The sequence below is a fragment of the Oncorhynchus clarkii genome, chromosome 7 (assembly GCF_045791955.1).
Source record: "Oncorhynchus clarkii lewisi isolate Uvic-CL-2024 chromosome 7, UVic_Ocla_1.0, whole genome shotgun sequence".
NCBI lineage: Eukaryota > Metazoa > Chordata > Actinopteri > Salmoniformes > Salmonidae > Oncorhynchus > Oncorhynchus clarkii.
The window spans coordinates 24,672,200-24,691,159 of NC_092153.1; the positions used below are offsets into that span (position 1 = coordinate 24,672,200).

Genomic DNA, 18,960 nt, shown 5'->3' on the forward strand with positions numbered 1-18,960 from the left:
TCCAAGCACAGGAGGCTGCTGAGGGGAGGACGGCTCATAATAATGGCTGGAACGGAGTACGGCATCAAACACATGGAAACTGTGTTCGATGCCATTCCATTAATGCCGTCCCAGCCATTACTGTGAGCCCGTCCTCCCCAATTAAGGTGTCACTTGACCGCCTGTGGATAATACAACCCAAGGAGCCGTTTCTGGTGAAACGTCTAAGATATGTAAATAGTCGATGGAGGATATCCGGTGATAAACACTTTTTTAACAAACCCGCTTTGTAGGTTCTGCACAATTTGGTCAAGATATCTCATTTAGCTTTTTTGGGCCAGATAATGCAATTGAGATAAATGATTTGCGATTTTGAAACACTTGGCTGAAAACTTCCATCAGACATGGTTAAAACAAGCGTCAGGGTAGAGAACATCAATTCTTAAAATGAGGTCATATGAATGAATACATACTGTGCTAACGGAATACATAACCAAATGAAACAAATATTTTCCAACATTGTTATAGGCTACATATGTTAATCGATAGGATTATATATTATATATATATATATATATATATTTTTAAATACCCCTTTTTCTCCCCAATTTCGTGGTATCCAATTTTTTAGTAGCTACTATCTTGTCTCATCGCTACAACTCCCATACGGGCTCGGGAGAGACGAAGGTCGAAAGCCATGCGTCCTCCGAAACACAACCCAATCAAGCCACACTGCTTCTTAACACAGCGCGCATCCAACCCGGAAGCCAGCTGCACCAATGTGTCGGAGGAAACACCGTGCACCTGGCAACCTTGGTTAGCGTGCACTGCGCCCGGCCCGCCACAGGAGTCGCTGGTGCGCGATGAGTCAAGGCCAAGCCCTCCCTAACGACACTGGGCCAATTGTGCGTCGCCCCACGGACCGGTCGCGGCCGGTTGCGACAGAGCCTGGGCGCGAACCCAGAGTCTCTGGTGGCACAGCTGGCGCTGCAGTACAGCGCCCTTAACCACTGCGCCACCCAGGAGGCAATCGATAGGATTATTACACCGAGATGTTAACAAACGTACATTTATAGCATGATCATAAAAATATGGTGTGCTATAAGTCATCACTTGTTCATTCATTCATTAATAACCTTATGATTTCCTATTTTACCATTATGAGTTCTTAAATAACCTAAGTTCATTATTTATTCAGGCAGCCTCAGGCTGCAAATGGAGTAGGCTCAATCATTTGTATAATTTGAAATTATAAATCAAAAAGCCTTAAAATATGATTTTAATACATTTACAAACATTTTTTTTTTTAAACGTTTTTTTGCTTTGTCATTATGGGGTATTGTGTGTAGATTGATGAGAGGGGGAAAAAAGTAATTTTAATCCGTTTTAGAATAAGGCTGTAAAAAGTCAAGGGGTCTGAATACTTTCCTGAATGCACCGTATATAGTAAACTATCTAGCTACTTCAGTGGATGTTGAACACATTTCTACCAGCAAATGAAGACATTTCTACTGGCATATGTGTTAAATTATAGCCGTGGCATAAAAGGGATAATTAACTTGGGGCTCTGTGCGTTCTCTGGAAAATAATGTAACTCTGTGGAAGGTTAGTTCCACGACGCACTAGCAGAGTGGAACACACCTTCTAAGTCGTTCGTTATTCTCCATAAAATGTATATAGCCTCGTTTGATTATCCCTTACGTAACACACAGCCTACCGATTGCAAGGTGCAGCATGTGTCCAAAACATTGGAGTCTGGTCCAGTCATTCAGCGCGACATGTTTCAGCTTCTCCCTTCATTTTGTTATACAGTGTTGGGATGGCGACTTAGGGGTGATACATGTGCGAGATGGAGTCTTTGTATCTCCTATCCAGCTTCTTTTGTCTTTGTCGACTGTGTAAATAGGAACCATTTATTTGGCTAGGTGACGGCCCTCTGTGATTTTATATGTGTCTGCCGGATGTTTTTTCGTAGGGCGTTACACTAGAAAACCCATCAGCAATCAATGCCTGTTTTAACGTAGGTGGCTGCGGGACTTTGCTGATGCCGGGTGCATCATTTACCATATAATCGTCGTAAAGTAGGGGGTGGTTGTTCTTCAAATGATTGAATATGTTTGTCGTGACAACAAGAGGCACTTTTTGCACAACACTTGCATGTGGTTGACATCGGTTTGCCTGTAGCCAGAACACTCCCAACCCACTGAAAATGCGCCCTTTGGCACCAAAACGGCATTCTCGTAAGCACAAGCAGCACTCGTGTTTCCACTGCGCACTGAGGTAAAGCAGCAGAAGTTGTAGACCTCATACTGTACTATCTTTGGTAAAGCCCTTTCTCTCCTCACCAGCATCTAACTGTGCACTAGAAGCTGGGGCACTTGTGGTTGGCCAGCATGTAAATGTCATGCAGAGAGTGAGAGATCGTAACCAACTTCAGTGGGCAGATGCTCACCTTCGATGCCGCGGGCACGCTGGATGAATCCTGGTTTCAACTCTACCGGGCAGATGGCAGACAGTGTGTATGGCGTTGTGCGGGCGAGCGGTTTGCTGATGTCAACGTTGTGAACAGAGTGCCCCATGGGGGCGGTGGGGTTATGGTATGGGCAGGCATAAGTTACGGACAGCAAACACAATTGCATTTCATCTATGGCAATTTGAATGCACAGAGATACCGTGACGAGATCCTGAGGTCCGTTGTCGTGCCATTCATCTGCCTCATGTTTCGACATGATAATGCACGGCCCCATGTCATAAGGATCTGTACACAATTCCTGGAAACAGAAAATGTCTGTTCTTCCATGGTCTCAACAGACATGTCACCCTTTGAGCATGTTTGGGATGCTCAGGATCGATGTGTACGACAGCGTGTTTCGTTTCCCACCAATATCCAGTAACTTCGCACAACCATTTGAAGAGGAGTGGGACAACATTCCACAGGCCACAATCAACAGCCTGATCAACTCTATGCGAACGAGATGCATGAGGCAAATGGTGGTCACACCAGATACTCACTGGTTTTCTGATCTACACCTCCTTTTAAATGTTTTTTTTTTTTAAGGTATCTGTGACAAAGTCTGTATTCCCAGTCATGTAAAATCCATAGGTTTTAGGGCCTAATTATTTTTTCAATTGACTGATTTCCTTATATGAACTGTAAATCAGTGAAATCGTTGAAATTGGTGCATGTTGCGTTTTATGTTCAGTGTGTATATATGGGGATACTTTAGTGGCATAAATATGCGATCAAATGCATGTTCCCAAAAAATTATTTCTTATCTCTCTCAGATATAGGACAGACACTTCTGAACAAACTTCCTTTCGATTTTTGGCGGGGACTAACTGTGGTTCCATTTAGTGAATCTGTTATTCAATGCGTTTGTATGGGTTAATGGCAGTAAAGCCAAATTCCAATGGTTTTTTTAATACTTCAAGGAGCAGAATTATCCTTGGTATGACCTTCTTAAAACAATTCCATATAGCTTAGTAGAACTCCCTCCCCCCAGTTTTTTGTATTTTTATAAAACTTTGGTGGCATCCCATAGAATCTGTGGGTCATCAAATTATTTGAAAATAAGTCTGGTAATTCATAGTTATTTTGCAAAAGAAAGCCACGCATTTCAATGCATGCCAACGGAACCGGAGCAGAGTTTCTGCTGCGTTTCTGACCATTTCCATTCAGCTTAAGTGTGAGACGTTTTCCAATTGCTTTTAAATGACTTCCACAAAATTACCCAAATTACATTATGTATGGATTGCCTGCCTGCTACGAAGTGCCGAGTCGAGCCCGGGTGTGTGTCCTGTTTTGGCCGGCTGATTGAAGTCGACTGGCCTGGCATCTTGGCATAGTCCAGCTGGGCCCACAAACCTTTTCTGCAGACTGTCACACCCACTTACACTGAGTGATGACAGAGGCCTCCCTTCTCCCTCTCCTTCTCCCCAGCACTATTATTATTAGGAAAAATTATTTGTACAATTATTCTTGTTTTTAGCATGCAGTGCACATCCCATCCCCGCTCCTCTTGAGGAAAGCCCTGTGCTGCATTGAAAGATAGAACTGCCTTAGGTCCTAACACATCCCATCCCCGCTCCTCTTGAGGAAAGCCCTGTGCTGCGTTGAAAGATAGAACTTCCTGTTGTCCTAACACATCCCATCCCCGCTCCTCTTGAGGAAAGCCCTGTGCTGCGTTGAAAGATTGAACTGCCTTAGGTCCTAACACATCCCATCCCCGCTCCTCTTGAGGAAAGCCCTGTGCTGCGTTGAAAGATAGAACTTCCTGTTGTCCTAACACATCCCATCCCCGCTCCTCTTGAGGAAAGCCCTGTGCTGTGTTGAAAGATAGAACTTCCTGTTGTCCTAACACATCCCCGCTCCTCTTGAGGAAAGACCTGTGCTGCGTTGAAAGATAGAACTGCCTTAGGTCCTAACACATCCCTTTCCCGCCTGGGCCATAGAGGCTGACGGCAGCTCCCTCTCTCTCACCCACTTTTCCTCCTCCTCAGTCTGCTCGGAAGGAGGCCAGCCTCCATTATCACCACGCCGCGTGGTGGGCCATGAATTTATCTCCCAACACGTCGTCTCTCCACACGATTTACTGGCGCTCTGCAATAGCTCTAAAATAGCAGTGAGCTCCCTCGAGCAGCGTATATTAAATCGCTTCCACAAACGGCTTCAAGCAACAACTTAACAGGCCCGGTGGAGAAGGAACAGGATGCTAGCCTAAAACCCTCCCCTCCACTTTCCAGAAGCGGAGAATGTTGTGGAAGTCTGGGGGATACACTTCAGAGGGGCCAAGTCCATCAAGCAAAGCCCAGAGAGTCGGGACGAGATGTTGTTTGTGTCCCAAATAGCACCCTATCCCCTATATAGTGCACTACTTTTGACCAGGGCCCATAGGACCAGCATACAGGGCACTGGTCAAAAGTGCACTATGCCATGTGGGCTTTGGGACCCAGCATAGTGGGGGGGGGACTATCCATATCTTACATTGTCTTAATTTTCTAATCTCCGTCATTCACCCCTCGTCAGAAAAAAGGGGAAATCCTCATCTCCAAATGTGAGTTTCCATTTCCAAACAGAGAGTGTGCCGAGGCGAAACTCTCCCAAGTGTGTGCCGTTGCCCATTTCTGACCTAATCATAGAACGTTAAGTCATGACTTCACATTAACTTAACAAGTGACATTTTCTTCTCTTTTATTCTGGAGATCCCCCTTACATTATTGTATTGTTTTATGATGGGACAGATGTAGATACAGATAAGGAGAGCTAACAAAACAAATAGCCTAATCATTAAGGCCTAATCATTAGGGCCTATTGTCATGCTATTCAATTGTTTTCTGTACAGCATATGCATGAATCGATCAACTAATGTAGAGATAAATAGTTGTTGCCCTATGCAGATCTCATAGCGATAAAGTGCTGGCAATTGAATTGCTCTTTTAATGAACTAACTTTACCCACCTATAATCATTGTTGTGTTCCCCATTAACTGTACAATGACAGCTTGTGTTTGTAGCTTGTTTTCCTTTTTCTGTATATAAGTGAATGAATGTGAACTAACTAGCTTCAGTACTATAATCATTGTGATCCCAGTTGAGCTGTGTAATGACAGTTGTATCGTGCGGTTTATTTCCCCTGCAGCCCACACGCCAGACAACAGCTTCCTGGGCTTTGTGGTGGAGCAGCACTTGAACGCCAGCGACATCCGCCACATTGACGAAGTCAAGCGGCAGAACCAGTCACTGGTCTACGGCAAGGTGGACAACTTCTGGAAGGTACGACGCTTTAGCCCGTGTATCCCGTGTGGCTGGCATGGCCAAGGTTCTGCGTTGAACTCCGGCAGGGAACAGTGTTCAAACGAAACGTTGACTCTTGGGGGTGCCTAATGTGTCTTGGTGTTGTCTGACGTTGAAATCTGATCACCCTCATACTTAGAATGTATGTATGCACTCACTGTATTGTAAGCGGCTTTGGGGGAAAAGTGTTTGCTACATAGCATTTATTCTAATGTTATTTACATTGCGTACAAACTCTGCTCAGCTCTTAGTTATTTGGGAGCCGTGGTAGCGTTTTGTCGTGGACAAAAATAGACTTTTGTCTACATCGGCATTGAGGGTGAAGTTGAATGTGGTAGAGTAGTGACAGTTGTATTGTGACAATACCATGTCATCAACTGGTGACTCTTCTTGTTTAGAACAAAAAATGACACGTGATCTAGTTCCCAGACATCAACACTACTAGAATAGAGCCCAAATGAGAAGGAAGTGCAACTCAGTTGAGTTCAATAGGAAGCTGGTCCCATTGGCTTCACAGTCCCGTCCCTTGATCACAGGGAAATGGACAACGCTGTGGACGCTTTTAAGGAGACTGTAGTGACTGAAGTGACAGTAGTGACTGAAGTGACAGAGCCTTGATCTGCACAGAATGCCTTTCAAGATGAAAGCACCAGACACACTACGCCATATATTCTTGGGAACCGGCGTATGGAATCTATTGTAACCCAGTTCCTTAACTCTTGAAAGAAAGTCACTGGAACACTTTGAGAGTTTTTGGTAGTTTTCATGGAGACTAGTAAGTACTGTTCCTTTTTATAAACCATATTCCTGAGTTTCTGATTATTATGTTGATAAGTAGTAGAATTCAGCTCTACTCTGATTAGTTAGAATATATTCCTACTCCGACTCTGTTGGGCAGAGGCATTGACGCAGGGATTATTTCATCTGAGATACAAAAAAAAGGGTTTAGAGATTGTAACTACACCAGCCACAAGCATTTTGTGTGCGATTCGCTCGTTGGCACATTACACATTCTGGGCTTACTGCCTAGTCTGTATGTCTTGGTGAGGCTTGACAAGGGCTGCGATGATGACAAACTTGGTAAAGAAGCCGGTTGTAACGTTTTAAGCCAGCCATCTTTCGGAGGTCTTAACACACAGGGAGTGCATCCCAAATGGGCCCTGGCCAAAAGTAGTGCACTATAAAGGGAATAGGGTGCCATTTTGGATGCAGCCAGAGTAACTCGGGGGGAGGGGGGGGGGGGGGGGGAGCAGATTCTGCAAACAAAAGACCAGAGGTAATCTCAGATCTGTGGCGAACAACGCCCGGCTTTTTATCACAATCAGCTGGCACAAAGTCGGCAGATGGCGAGATGCCAGTCATGCCACCCACAACCCAACCTGGTCATCCAGATTAAGGGATGAAGGACATATTCCTGGGGATATAGACCTGGGTTCAAATAGTATTTATTTTTCTCTCAGAGGTGTATTAGATTGAGCCTGGTGTACCAGATGTGGTACACCAGGCTCGGCCGTGCTGGCCGTGCTGCTGCTCCAGTTTCAACTGTTCTGCCTGCGGCTATGGAACCCTGACCTGTTCACCGGACGTGCTACCTGTCCCAGACCTGCTGTTTTCAACTCTCTAGAGACAGCAGGAGTGGTGGAGATACTCTTAATGATCGGCTATGAAAAGCCAACTGACATTTACTCCTGAGTTGCTGACTTGCTGCACCCTCGACAACTACTGTGATTATTATTATTTGACCATGCTGAACATTTGAACATCTTGGCCATGTTCTGTTATAATCTCCACCCGGCACAGCCAGAAAAGGACTGGCCACCCCTCATAGCCTGGTTCCTCTCTAGGTGTCTTCCTAGGTTCTGGCCTTTCTAGGGAGTTTTTCCTAGCCACCATGCTTCTACACCTGCATTGCTTGCTGTTTGTGGCTTTAGGCTGGGTTTCTGTACAGCACTTTGAGATATCAGCTGATGTAAGAAGGGCTATATAAATACATTTGATTTGATGTGTAGGGTTTTCACTTTTGGGACTATTTGATTGGTGCCATTGCGCCAATCAACAACAAATGCTATTTGAACTCAGGTCTGTGACCACACAAAGAAATGACCATGTCTTGCAGAACCAGCATCCACACACAACACTGATTTATCTAATACAACAGCCCTATATTAACCATGCAATGCGGCTTGCCACACGCTCTCGCAAACCCGCATGCGGCACAGCACAGTGGGCCATTTAGTCTATCTTAAAGGGCAGAGTGCCGAACTCCCATCACTTCTCCTTGAAAAACATTAGCAGCTAACCAGACACCCCGTCGTGTTCATTACCTCCGTTTTAATTAAATAGCCATTTCAGAGTCTGGTAATGAGTGAACGTGAGGAGAAAAGGCCTCCCTCGCACTTTCCCTCCCCGAATCTGCGGGGGCCGTCTGCATTGCCTTGTGACGTACTGCTGTGATGGTGTCACGAGACCTGGCCGGCTACTTTCTTTTCATCAAGGAAACCAGGAAACAGCCTTTCAACTCCCTCATATCTTGCGATTGTGGCATTTACTGCTCTCTACAAGGCTTGAACATGATGAGGGGTGGGCGTGCAATAAAATAAGAGGTCAGAGGTCTCACTACACAGGACATCTAGTACAAAGTGCCTTTGCGACTTTTAACAACATTCAGGGACCAAACAAACGTCATTGCCTCCAATTGCTTTGTCGCTGATGGACATTTGTTTTTTATTCCCCCTGGTGTCACTACGGGGAATATTCCCCGTCTCTTATCAGTATGCTGAAGTGCACCGTTAGCTTCTCTCTTCCCCTCTCTGCAGGTGTGTGAATGGAGCCACTTGCGTCCCAAATGGCACCCTGGTCCAAAGTAGTGCGCTATGTAGGGAATAGGGTGCCGTTTTGTCGTGCAGAAATTGTGTGGGGAGGTCTGATTTATAACGGGCACAGAATGGACGGTAATTGCTATATCCATATAGGAGAGATTTATCGGCTTTATGAGTGGCATTAAATGTAATTAGACACAGCAGAGAGGAAGCATCTGTCGGCCGTCACTGCGTGGCCTACATACTCAAACACAACTTTCAGATAATTTCACCGGCAAACTCTAATGAGAATAATCCACTATTGTTGCTGTCTGGAGTGCCTCAGTGCGTATCGCTGTTCTCGTACTAACTAGTAAATGTGATGCCTAAGAATTAAATCTCAAAATATCATATATTACTTAGGCTACACAATAGTTTTTGTTTTTAAGTTAATTAATACAAAGGCATGATAGGCTGGGAAGATCCTGCATTTGAGTTATCAAGGAGCAATTTCCTTAACATCAACCTTCAGACCTACTTTTCCCTATGAACATAGGTGTCATTTGAGATGTGGGGTACTACATTATACAGCGGGTGGTTCTAATCGTAGATCCTAATTGGTTCAAACTGCGTTCCAGCAGGTGTTTATTCCATAAGTCAACAACAGCTAAGGCTATGATGTTGAAATGCTTATTTACTGTTCCATCTCACTGCGCAATCCACTGTCTCATTAGCCCAACCAGGCATTATCCCAACCACTGTCTCATTAGCCCAACCAGGCATTAGCCCAACCACTGTCTCATTAGCCCAACCAGGCATTAGCCCAACCACTGTCTCATTAGCCCAACCAGGCATTAGCCCAACCACTGTCTCATTAGCCCAACCAGGCATTAGCCCAACCACTGTCTCATTAGCCCAACCAGGCATTAGCCCAACCACTGTCTCATTAGCCCAACCAGGCATTAGCCCAACCACTGTCTCATTAGCCCAACTTGGTCTCCACTGTAAAAAAATAAAATAATCATCTCCCCTTTCTTTGATAATTTTTTTTCTTTGATAATTTTTATGAATATATATATACAAGGAAATGTCAATAGGTCAAACAAAATGAAATGGTCCTGCTGAAAGGTGAATTCATCTCCCAGTGTCTGCTGGAAAGCAGACAGATCCAAGTTTTCCTTTAGGATTTTGACCGTGCTTAGGGCCATTCCGTTTCTTTTTTTTATCCTGAAAAACTCCCCACCCAGTCCTTAACAATTACAAGCATGCCCCTAACATGATGCAGCCACCTCTATGCTTGAAAATATAGAGAGTGGTACTGAGTAATGTGTTGTATTGGATTTGCACCAAACATAACACTTTTTATTCAGGACAAAAAGTTAATTGCTTCGCCACATTCTTTGCAGTATTACTTTAGTGCCTCGTTGCCAACAGGATCCATGTTTTGAAATATTTATATTCTGTACAGGCTACCTTTTTTACTCAGTTTGGTTAGAATTGTGTAGTAACTACAATGTTGTTGATCCATCCTCAGTTTTCTCCTACCACAGCCATTAAACCATTGGCCTCATTGTGAAATGCCAGAGCGGTTTCCTTCCTCTCCGACAACGGCGTTAGGAAGAACACCTGTGTCTTTGTAGTGATTGGGTATATTGATACACCATCCAAAGTGCGATTAATAACTTCACCTTGCTAAAAGGGATATTCAATGTCAGCTTTTTAAAATTTCTACCCTTCTACCAACAGGTGCCCTTTGTGAGGCATTGGAAAAACCTCCCTGGTCTTTGTGGTTGAATCTGTGTTTGAAATCCACAGCTCGACTGAGGGACCTTACAATTATCTGTATGTGTGGGGTACAGAGATGAGGTCGTCGTTCAAAAATCATGTTAAACGCTATTATTGCACACAGTGAGTCCATGTAACTTATTATGTGACTTGTTAAGCAAATGTTTACTCCTGAAGTTATTTAGGCTTGATATAAAAAAGGGGTTGAATACTTATAGACTCAAGACAGCTTTTCATTTTTAATTCATTTGTTTAGAATATATTGGAGGCCCTCGACTTTATCTTGGGCCTAACAACACTCGTGCCATTATATCCTCCAAACATCGGCTTCTCTGGCATTATCAGTTAAATATCTTACTCCTGAAGTGCACAATGGCAGTAGGTAGCACGTGGGATATAGATGCCTTTGGCTGCTGGCTCACTCCATTTACATTGTCCCGGTCGGCCATGGGATGCGAACCAGCAACCCTCAGGTTAATAGCCATAAACAACGCCACCAACAGCGCCCAAGAGCTGCATTGAAAACTGGTTGAATCTACCAGGTCGCCTACGTCTCGAACAGACATGTTTGAAGTGGGAGAGGGGAAGGTGATAATCCAGCAGCCAAAAAGCAGGCCTCTCAAGGAGCCGCTACCATGGCAACCGGCTCGAGCCGAGCGCACTCACCGGGGCAGAATGAAGGGTATCTGTTGGCTGCAGCTCTGCGCACTCTGAAACGGCAGTTGTTTGAGTCTTGTTGTTGTGAGCTTAGGTGGTTGAGGCTGTGCGAGTAATTGAATACACGAGAGAGTGCAAACCGTATATACTGAACAAAAATATAAACGCAACATGCAACAATTTCACGATTTTACTGAGTAACAGTTCATATACGAAAGGAAATGTAAATTGAAATAAATTCATTAGGTCCTAATCTATGGATTTCACGTGACTGGGCATGGGCTTATCCATGGGCGGGCCTGGGAGGGCATAGGCCCCACACACTAGGGAGCCAGACCCAGTTTTTCACCCACAAAATGGCTTTCTACAGACAGAAATAGTCCTCAGTTTCATCCGTTGTCCTGGTGCCTGGTCTCAGATGATCCCGCAGGTGAAGAAGACGGATTTTGGTGGTCCTGGGCTGCGGTGGTTACACGTGGTCAGCGTTTTTTAGTCCGGTTGGATTTACTGCCAAATTCGCTAAAATGACATTGGAGGTTAACATTAAATTTTCTGGCAATGGCTCTGGTGGACATTCCTGCAGTCATCATGCTAATTGCACGCTCCCCATGCTACACCTGTCAGGTGGATGGATTACATTGGCAAATGAGAAATGCTCATTAACAGGGTGGAAACAATGTTGTGCACAGAATTTGAGCGAAATAAGCTTTTTGTGCGTATAGAACATTTCCGGGATCTTTTATTTCAGCTCATGAAACATGGGACCAACACTTTACATGTTGCGTTTATGTTTTTGTTCAGTATAGAAAGTGAGATGAGAATATAGACTAAGAGAGCGAGAGGGTGGGTGAGAAAAAGAGGAAGAGAGAAAGATGGAGAGGTAGGGAGGAAGAGAAGGAGAGATGGAGGGAGGGTGTGAACATGTTGACGGAGAGAGAACGTTTGAGACCGAGAGGGAGGGAGAGATGTAAAAAAAAGAAACACCGGTCCCAATGGCCTTACATCAGGGGAGGTGGACACTGGTGTTTGAAATGCTAATGCTGGCTGACGGACAGTGTCCACAGTCCCTCCAGTGCACAAAGATTCATCAATGTAACACCGACACATTTTTCTCACTGAGTCACACACACACAGACACACTAGGGCGCAGACACTAGCGTGAGCACGCGCACACACAGGCTTACAAACAAACCCACACATATTCACCCAGCTGTACAGAAAAACCCACTCGTATGAATTTGTTCTAAACCGACTTGCCTAGTTAAATAAAGGTTAAATAAATAAATAAACACATGATGAATCAGGAACAGACTTACAAATGTACCAAGATATACGAAATCTGGAGATTCCAAGGGCTGTGATTCTCTACCACTGAATGCTTTTCTATTTTATGGAATAAAAATAAGTTGATGCTGGATAGTGAACAATGCCGATTAAGCCTGTGTGCAAATAATAACTCCCAGAAGTAATCAAATATTTTACATTGTTTCCTATCCAGCATCAATTTATTTTTGTTCTATAGTATTTCATCTCATGATCAAAGAGCACCTCATGGATTAACTGTAAACCAAAGAAGTGCTCCTCTCCTGTGTCTATGCTGTTCTATTTTAATTGGATTCAGTGAAGCTCATAACCCATTACAAATGATTTAGCGTAAGGTCATATTGGCCCTGTGAGAGTACATGGGTTGTATTCACACTTGGTAGGTTCTCTCCACTGCCAGAATAATCTACCCCAGTATCCCAATATGTGCTGGTGAGCCCTGCATAACGCTAGGGCCTCGTAGGTTTAGCTCAATGGGCTAACACAGTCTTGTCAAACAGTACGAGACACCAAAAAAGGGAAAGAGGGATATCTAGTCAGTTGTGCAACCGAATGCATTCAACTGAAATGTGTCTTACCACATTTAACCCAACCCCAGAACACACACACATACTTCCAGGTGATTTACAATGTAATTAAAGACCTCTCCTCTCTCATTTTTATCATCTGCCCTCAAACCAATGTCCTGGTTTGATTATTTCCCTAATACTACTCCCCATAAAGGCTAAGAAAGGCAATGAATCCGCCTCCTCCTCAAAGTTAGCCTGACATCCATCGTGTTGTCTTCATTATCTTGGTCCCTCGGGTCAATGTCCCTCAGTTTACATTTACAGGTGGGAGGCACACAAGTGCGCGCGTGCACACACACACGCGAGCGTGTTTGCACACTAGCACACACACACTTTCACACAAACCAATACATACACTCTCACAAACACACACACTGACAGGATTTCTCTGAACAACACGGAAGGTATGAGTTACTTCTAATAAACCAGCGTGTCCTCGTTCCAGGAACACACTGAACTGGAATAATGTTCTTTAAGAACTTTTTATGGAGTGAGTTTAGACTCTTAATTTGGTAAATGTACAGTACCAGTCAAAAGTTTAGACACACCTACTCATTCAAGGGTTTTTCTTTCTTTGTTCTATTTTCTACATTGTAGAATAATAGTAAAGACATCAAAACTATGAAATAACATATATAGAATCATGTAGTAACCAAAAAAGTTGAAATCCAAATAGATTTTAGATTCTTCGAAGTAGCCACCCTTTGCCTGAATGACAGTTGGAGGGTGTGTCAATGCACCCAGTCACTACAAAGTGTGTCAGACCAGGGGGTTTGGTCAAGACGTTTACACAGATCAGACACGGACAGAGTATGATTAGCTCGGTTTCAAAGGTGTTTTTTAAATAATAAATCAAAAGAAAAGGATAGGTCTCCCCCATGAAACCCTCTCCGGGATACAGTCTTCTGGGCTCCGAGTCTTGCTGTATCCTGTCGGCCACACCAACTCAACTCCGTCTTAGCTCGGGTACCGTCTCCAACGACACGGAAGTCACCTTACTTCCCCCAGTCCTCTCCTGTGCGCTGCCCTTCTGGCAGCTTTATGGGGCTTGTACAGCTGGTGAGCAATCGCCCTTGATTACTCACCAACTCTCAATCAGCCCTAATTAGTCCTGGGCGGAGAGCCCCTCGAGACCTGGCACGTCCAGCAGATGGAGCCATCACCTCGTGATGTATACTCCTTCTGTCACCAGGCCTCAATGGGTCTCCCCCTGGTGGCTGACCTTCTGTATGCCACAAAAGATACTGGCGTCCTTCCTAACTTATTTGCCAAAGAGGAAGGAAACAGCTCAGGGATTTCACCATTAGGCCAATGGTTACTTTAAAACAGTTTAATGGCTGTGATAGGAGAAAACTGAGAATGGATCAACAACATTGTAGTTACTCCACAATACTAACCTAATTGACATAGTAAAAGAAGGAAGCCTGTACAGAATACAAATATTCCAAAACATGCATCCTGTTTGCAACAAGGCACTAAAGTAATACTGCAAAAAAATGTGGCAAAGCAATTCACTTTTTGTCCTGAATACAAAGTGTTATGTTTGGGGCAAATCCAATACAACACATTACTGAGTACCACTCTCCATATTTTCAAGCATAGTGGTGGCTGCATCATGTTATGGGTATGCTTGTAATGATTAAGGGCTGGAGAGTTTTTCAGGATAAAAAATAAATGGAATGGAGATAAGCACAGGCTAAAACTCCTAGAGGAAAACCTAGTTCAGTCTGCTTTCAGCAGGACAATTTACAACTCTGGAATGTGCATTTGCGCATACAAATTTGCTTGTGGATTTTGTATTTGTTGTTTACAGAATTTTCAGACTCTCTTTTCCACTGGTTTTATGTTATACAATCCACAAATGTGGCTATAGTGTCCATATTAGGACAGCCTCAGTCTAAGCAGATGACTCTCCTCTATTTATAGCTTAATTTCCTCCTTTCTTAGATCCCTTTTCTAATTGTCTTTCCTAGATCCCTTTCCTCCTATGATATCTCCCTCCCATTTCCTCCCCTCCTTTGCTTTTCTAGCTTTTTCTAGTGAATGATCCTGAGTGGCCGATTTTACAGTTTTGACTTAAATCTGCTTGAAAATCTATTTCAAGACAACCAACTTGACAGAGCTTGAAGAATTTTGATTAAAAAAAATTATGGGCAAATATTGCACAATCCACACTTTGAGACTTAGCCCAAAAGACTCCAAAGGTGTTTCTAACATATCTATCATATACTCAAGGGGGTAAATACTTGTTTTATCAAGATATAGTAGTGTTTTATTTTTCCTTTTTCTTCCACTTTGACAGTATAGAGTATTTTGTGTAGATCATTGACAAAAAAAATGATAACTGAATCCATCCAAGACCATAGATCAAAGTCCAACTAGAAAGCATGCACACACATTTATCACACACATTGTCAGAGGAAAATAGTTAAGCTAATCAAAAATGAAGATGAATTAACCCTGAAATGAATTAATTAAAAACCGTATCAAAAACTGTAACCGTCTTGAGAAAATAGGCCTACCTGTATGATATCTTTACGTATACATAGCTTATGCCTTTTTTTGTGATGACCATCCTCAACCAACACTTGACATGTTTTAACTGATCGGAGTTCTCAGAAAAACAGCACAAAAGGTATGAGTGACACCCCCCCCCCCCCCCCCACACACACACACACACACAGTCATTAACAAACCAGTTAAGCAAGTGAAAGCTATAGTGTTGCTATACAGCATTCCAGTCCCCACACACAGACATACACAGAAGTCCTGGATTCAAATCGGGTTCCAATCGGAATGGTAGGAACCAATTGTGGACATGACTCCCTTGTCCCTAATGAAATTTCCGCCCCTGGTTCAAATACATTTGTATTTGAAATACTTACAGTGCCTTGCGAAAGTATTCGGCCCCCTTGAACTTTGCGACCTTTTGCCACATTTCAGGCTTCAAACATAAATATATAAAACTGTATTTTTTTGTGAAGAATCAACAACAAGTGGGACACAATCATGAAGTGGAACGACATTTATTGGATATTTCAAACTTTTTTAACAAATCAAAAACTGAAATATTGGGCGTGCAAAATTATGTGTTCCTTGTTCTTCATGATGCTCTCTGCACTTTTAACGGACCTCTGAGACTATCACAGTGCAGGTGCATTTATACAGAGACTTGATTACACACAGGTGGATTGTATTTATCATCATTAGTCATTTAGGTCAACATTGGATCATTCAGAGATCCTCACTGAACTTCTGGAGAGAGTTTTCTGCACTGAAAGTAAAGGGGCTGAATAATTTTGCACGCCCAATTTTTCAGTTTTTGATTTGTTAAAAAAGTTTGAAATATCCAATAAATGTCGTTCCACTTCATGATTGTGTCCCACTTGTTGTTGATTCTTCACAAAAAAATACAGTTTTATATCTTTATGTTTGAAGCCTGAAATGTGGCAAAAGGTCGCAAAGTTTAAGGGGGACGAATACTTTTGCAAGGCACTGTATTTTCTGTGTATTTGACTATTTTTCAAATGTGTGCAAAAGTATTTGAAAGTATTTTTTTTTTAGGATTTCCTATAAATAGCCTACTATTTAAAACTATTTTGAAATACTTGTTCAAATCCATGGAGTATTTAGATATTTGTATTTAAAAATGCACAGACAAATACATACCAATCCTTTCAAAGTGTATTTCCAAATACATTCCTATATGACTTACTTCAAATGCAAAAATATCAAAATACTTACTTCGAAATGTCTTTGAAAATAATTGAAATACCCAAAATAGTATTTGAAACCAGGTCACACACACACACACACACACACTGCAGCCCCCGTCAGGTGCCATCAGTGTTACTGTGGGTTTTTGTCACTGTCCCTCCCCGTTGGAGCCAGACTGAGCTTCAGGCCGCAGGGGAACAGCTCTGTGACTGTCTGATGTGACAGTCAGGGCTGCAGTCTGGAGTGGTGGGGAATGTTACTGTACCCTCACTCTGTGACAGCTTAGGCTAGACTCAAACATCAGAGCCCTAGCCTCTAGCCATACTACTGGCCTAAACCTCCCTCACTTTACCCTCATAGGCATGGCACTGACAATGAACAATCAGTCTGCACTGCAGTAACCTTGTGGCGTTCACTGTTGTAATCATATATCATCATCACCATTTGCATACTTTTACCATTCTCAGGGCCACATCGTGGTTTAGTGTGTGTGTATGTGTGTGTGTGTGTACACAATCCACTCCTTCTCTCCGCTCTTCCTCCGTAACCTTCCTCTAACCCTCCACCCACACACCTGTTCAGGCCCCAGCTCTCTGGGACACACATATTAGAGAGTAAACATTTCACCATCTCATTACAAGTGGCCACCTCCACACTACCTCCACCCCTGCCTGGCTCTCTGATCTCTCTAAGGCTGTGTCCCAAATGGCAACCTTTTTTATAGTGCACTACTGTTGACCAGGGCCTATTGGGCTCTGGTCAAAAGCAGTGCCCTATATAGGGAATAGGGGTGCCATTTGGGACTCGGTCCCCTCTAAGGCTCCTGTTACAACAGGCTGCCAGGAGGCATCTGATAGGGCATCCCTCGGGGCCCGGGGCGACTGGCCTGTGTAAGACACACTCAAAGGAGAGCCTGATGTACTGTAGTCACTCCACTGTTCTCCTTCCTGTTCCTAAAGCTAACAAAGGATACTGTGTGCACCGGAGACATACTGTGTCAGCCTGCTTTGCTTAGAAAGAATTAGCTTGCAGGCAGGTTGATTTGTATTTGTTTAGAATATGGATTTTCATAGAAGTTAGACTTTTTTCGGAAATGTTGTCTAAGATATCGATTTGCATGGTAGTTAGAATGTTGTTTAGAATATTGATTTGTATTGGACTTAGAAGGTCAAAGGATGCTGTGTGCCCTGGAGACATAGCTACTCCTCTGTGCTAGAGGCCTTCATGGATCTACACGAACCCGATTACCCTTGATCCGACCCGGGATCCAGAATGTTGTAGTTAAACCTCAGATCCCTGTGTAAAAAAATATGTGAAATACTGACCAGTTCCTAAACAACAAATGCAAATGTCATACATTTACATTTGATTATCTTAAATGATTCTCAGTGGGTTCCCTTTCATCAAACCGAATATGTCAAAATTGCATTGTTAAATAGGCTACTGTTGTGGGAGAGGAAGAGGAGGACTCAGCAGAAAGGAGTGATAGCCTATAGGGAAAGGGTTGAATGCCTTCAACTGAAATGTGTCTTCTGCATTTAACCCAACCCCTCTGAATCAGAGCGGTGCGGGGGGGCTGCCTTAATCACACAACCCTTCGGTTACTGGCCCAACGGTCTAACCATTAGGCTACCTCCTGCCCCATAGGCTATATAAAGTGAGTTTCTGAAACATGGAGTTGTTTTTTGCTGATGTGAAGAAGAAACTGAATGAAAGCGAGTACAGGGAGGTACAACCAGCAGGCATATTGTCTGTATGGGCCTCATTTATGCACATTTTGTGGATACGAAGGAGAAAAGGGTTACCCATAATCTTAAAACCTGAGCGATATTTTTAATTTTTTTTTAAACGTGGGCTTGCCTATTTAGTAGGCTATTTTTTGCAATTGTATTTTCTTTCTTTCATTTAAGTTTGCTAACTAATATTAATTTACTTGAGTGATAAGCTATTTGTCAGCATACCCAAGTTTCGGGACTTTCGCTCAAAATAAATGAGACTATAATGCGGTGTTACCGACACATTCTTTCTGATCGTCTTTAATAAAGAAACCTTTTGACCGTGTTAATCTGCTCATGTTGTTGTGTGCATGTGTTATCCTTATGTTGAAAGGCTGCCAATGTATTGATTGTGTAAGGCATGGTATAATAAATATCAGGACAGCTCCTCTCCAATTATGAATGTTTAATTAACTCTCCGGACGGTAAGGCCAACATGTCCTCTTAAATCGCAATTGTTGGAAATGAAATGGGACTGCAGGAGACTCCATCCTTCCTTGGCCTGTTTTAATTTTAGGCTTGCTGGTCAAACAGGCTATATAACCTACCTTTTTTCTATAGTTT

The 18,960-nt window shown here is 43.2% G+C and overlaps 1 protein-coding gene across 1 annotated transcript in view; it reads left to right on the top strand.

Annotated features, from left to right (window-relative positions):
- Positions 1 to 18,960, top strand: part of LOC139413102 (alpha-1,6-mannosylglycoprotein 6-beta-N-acetylglucosaminyltransferase A-like) — a 111,019-nt gene that overhangs the window by 76,518 nt on the left and 15,541 nt on the right. Inside the window, exon 11 of the mRNA XM_071160165.1 lies at positions 5,618 to 5,751. Coding sequence (XP_071016266.1) covers positions 5,618 to 5,751 — 134 coding nt within the window. The remainder of the gene's footprint in view (positions 1 to 5,617; positions 5,752 to 18,960) is intronic.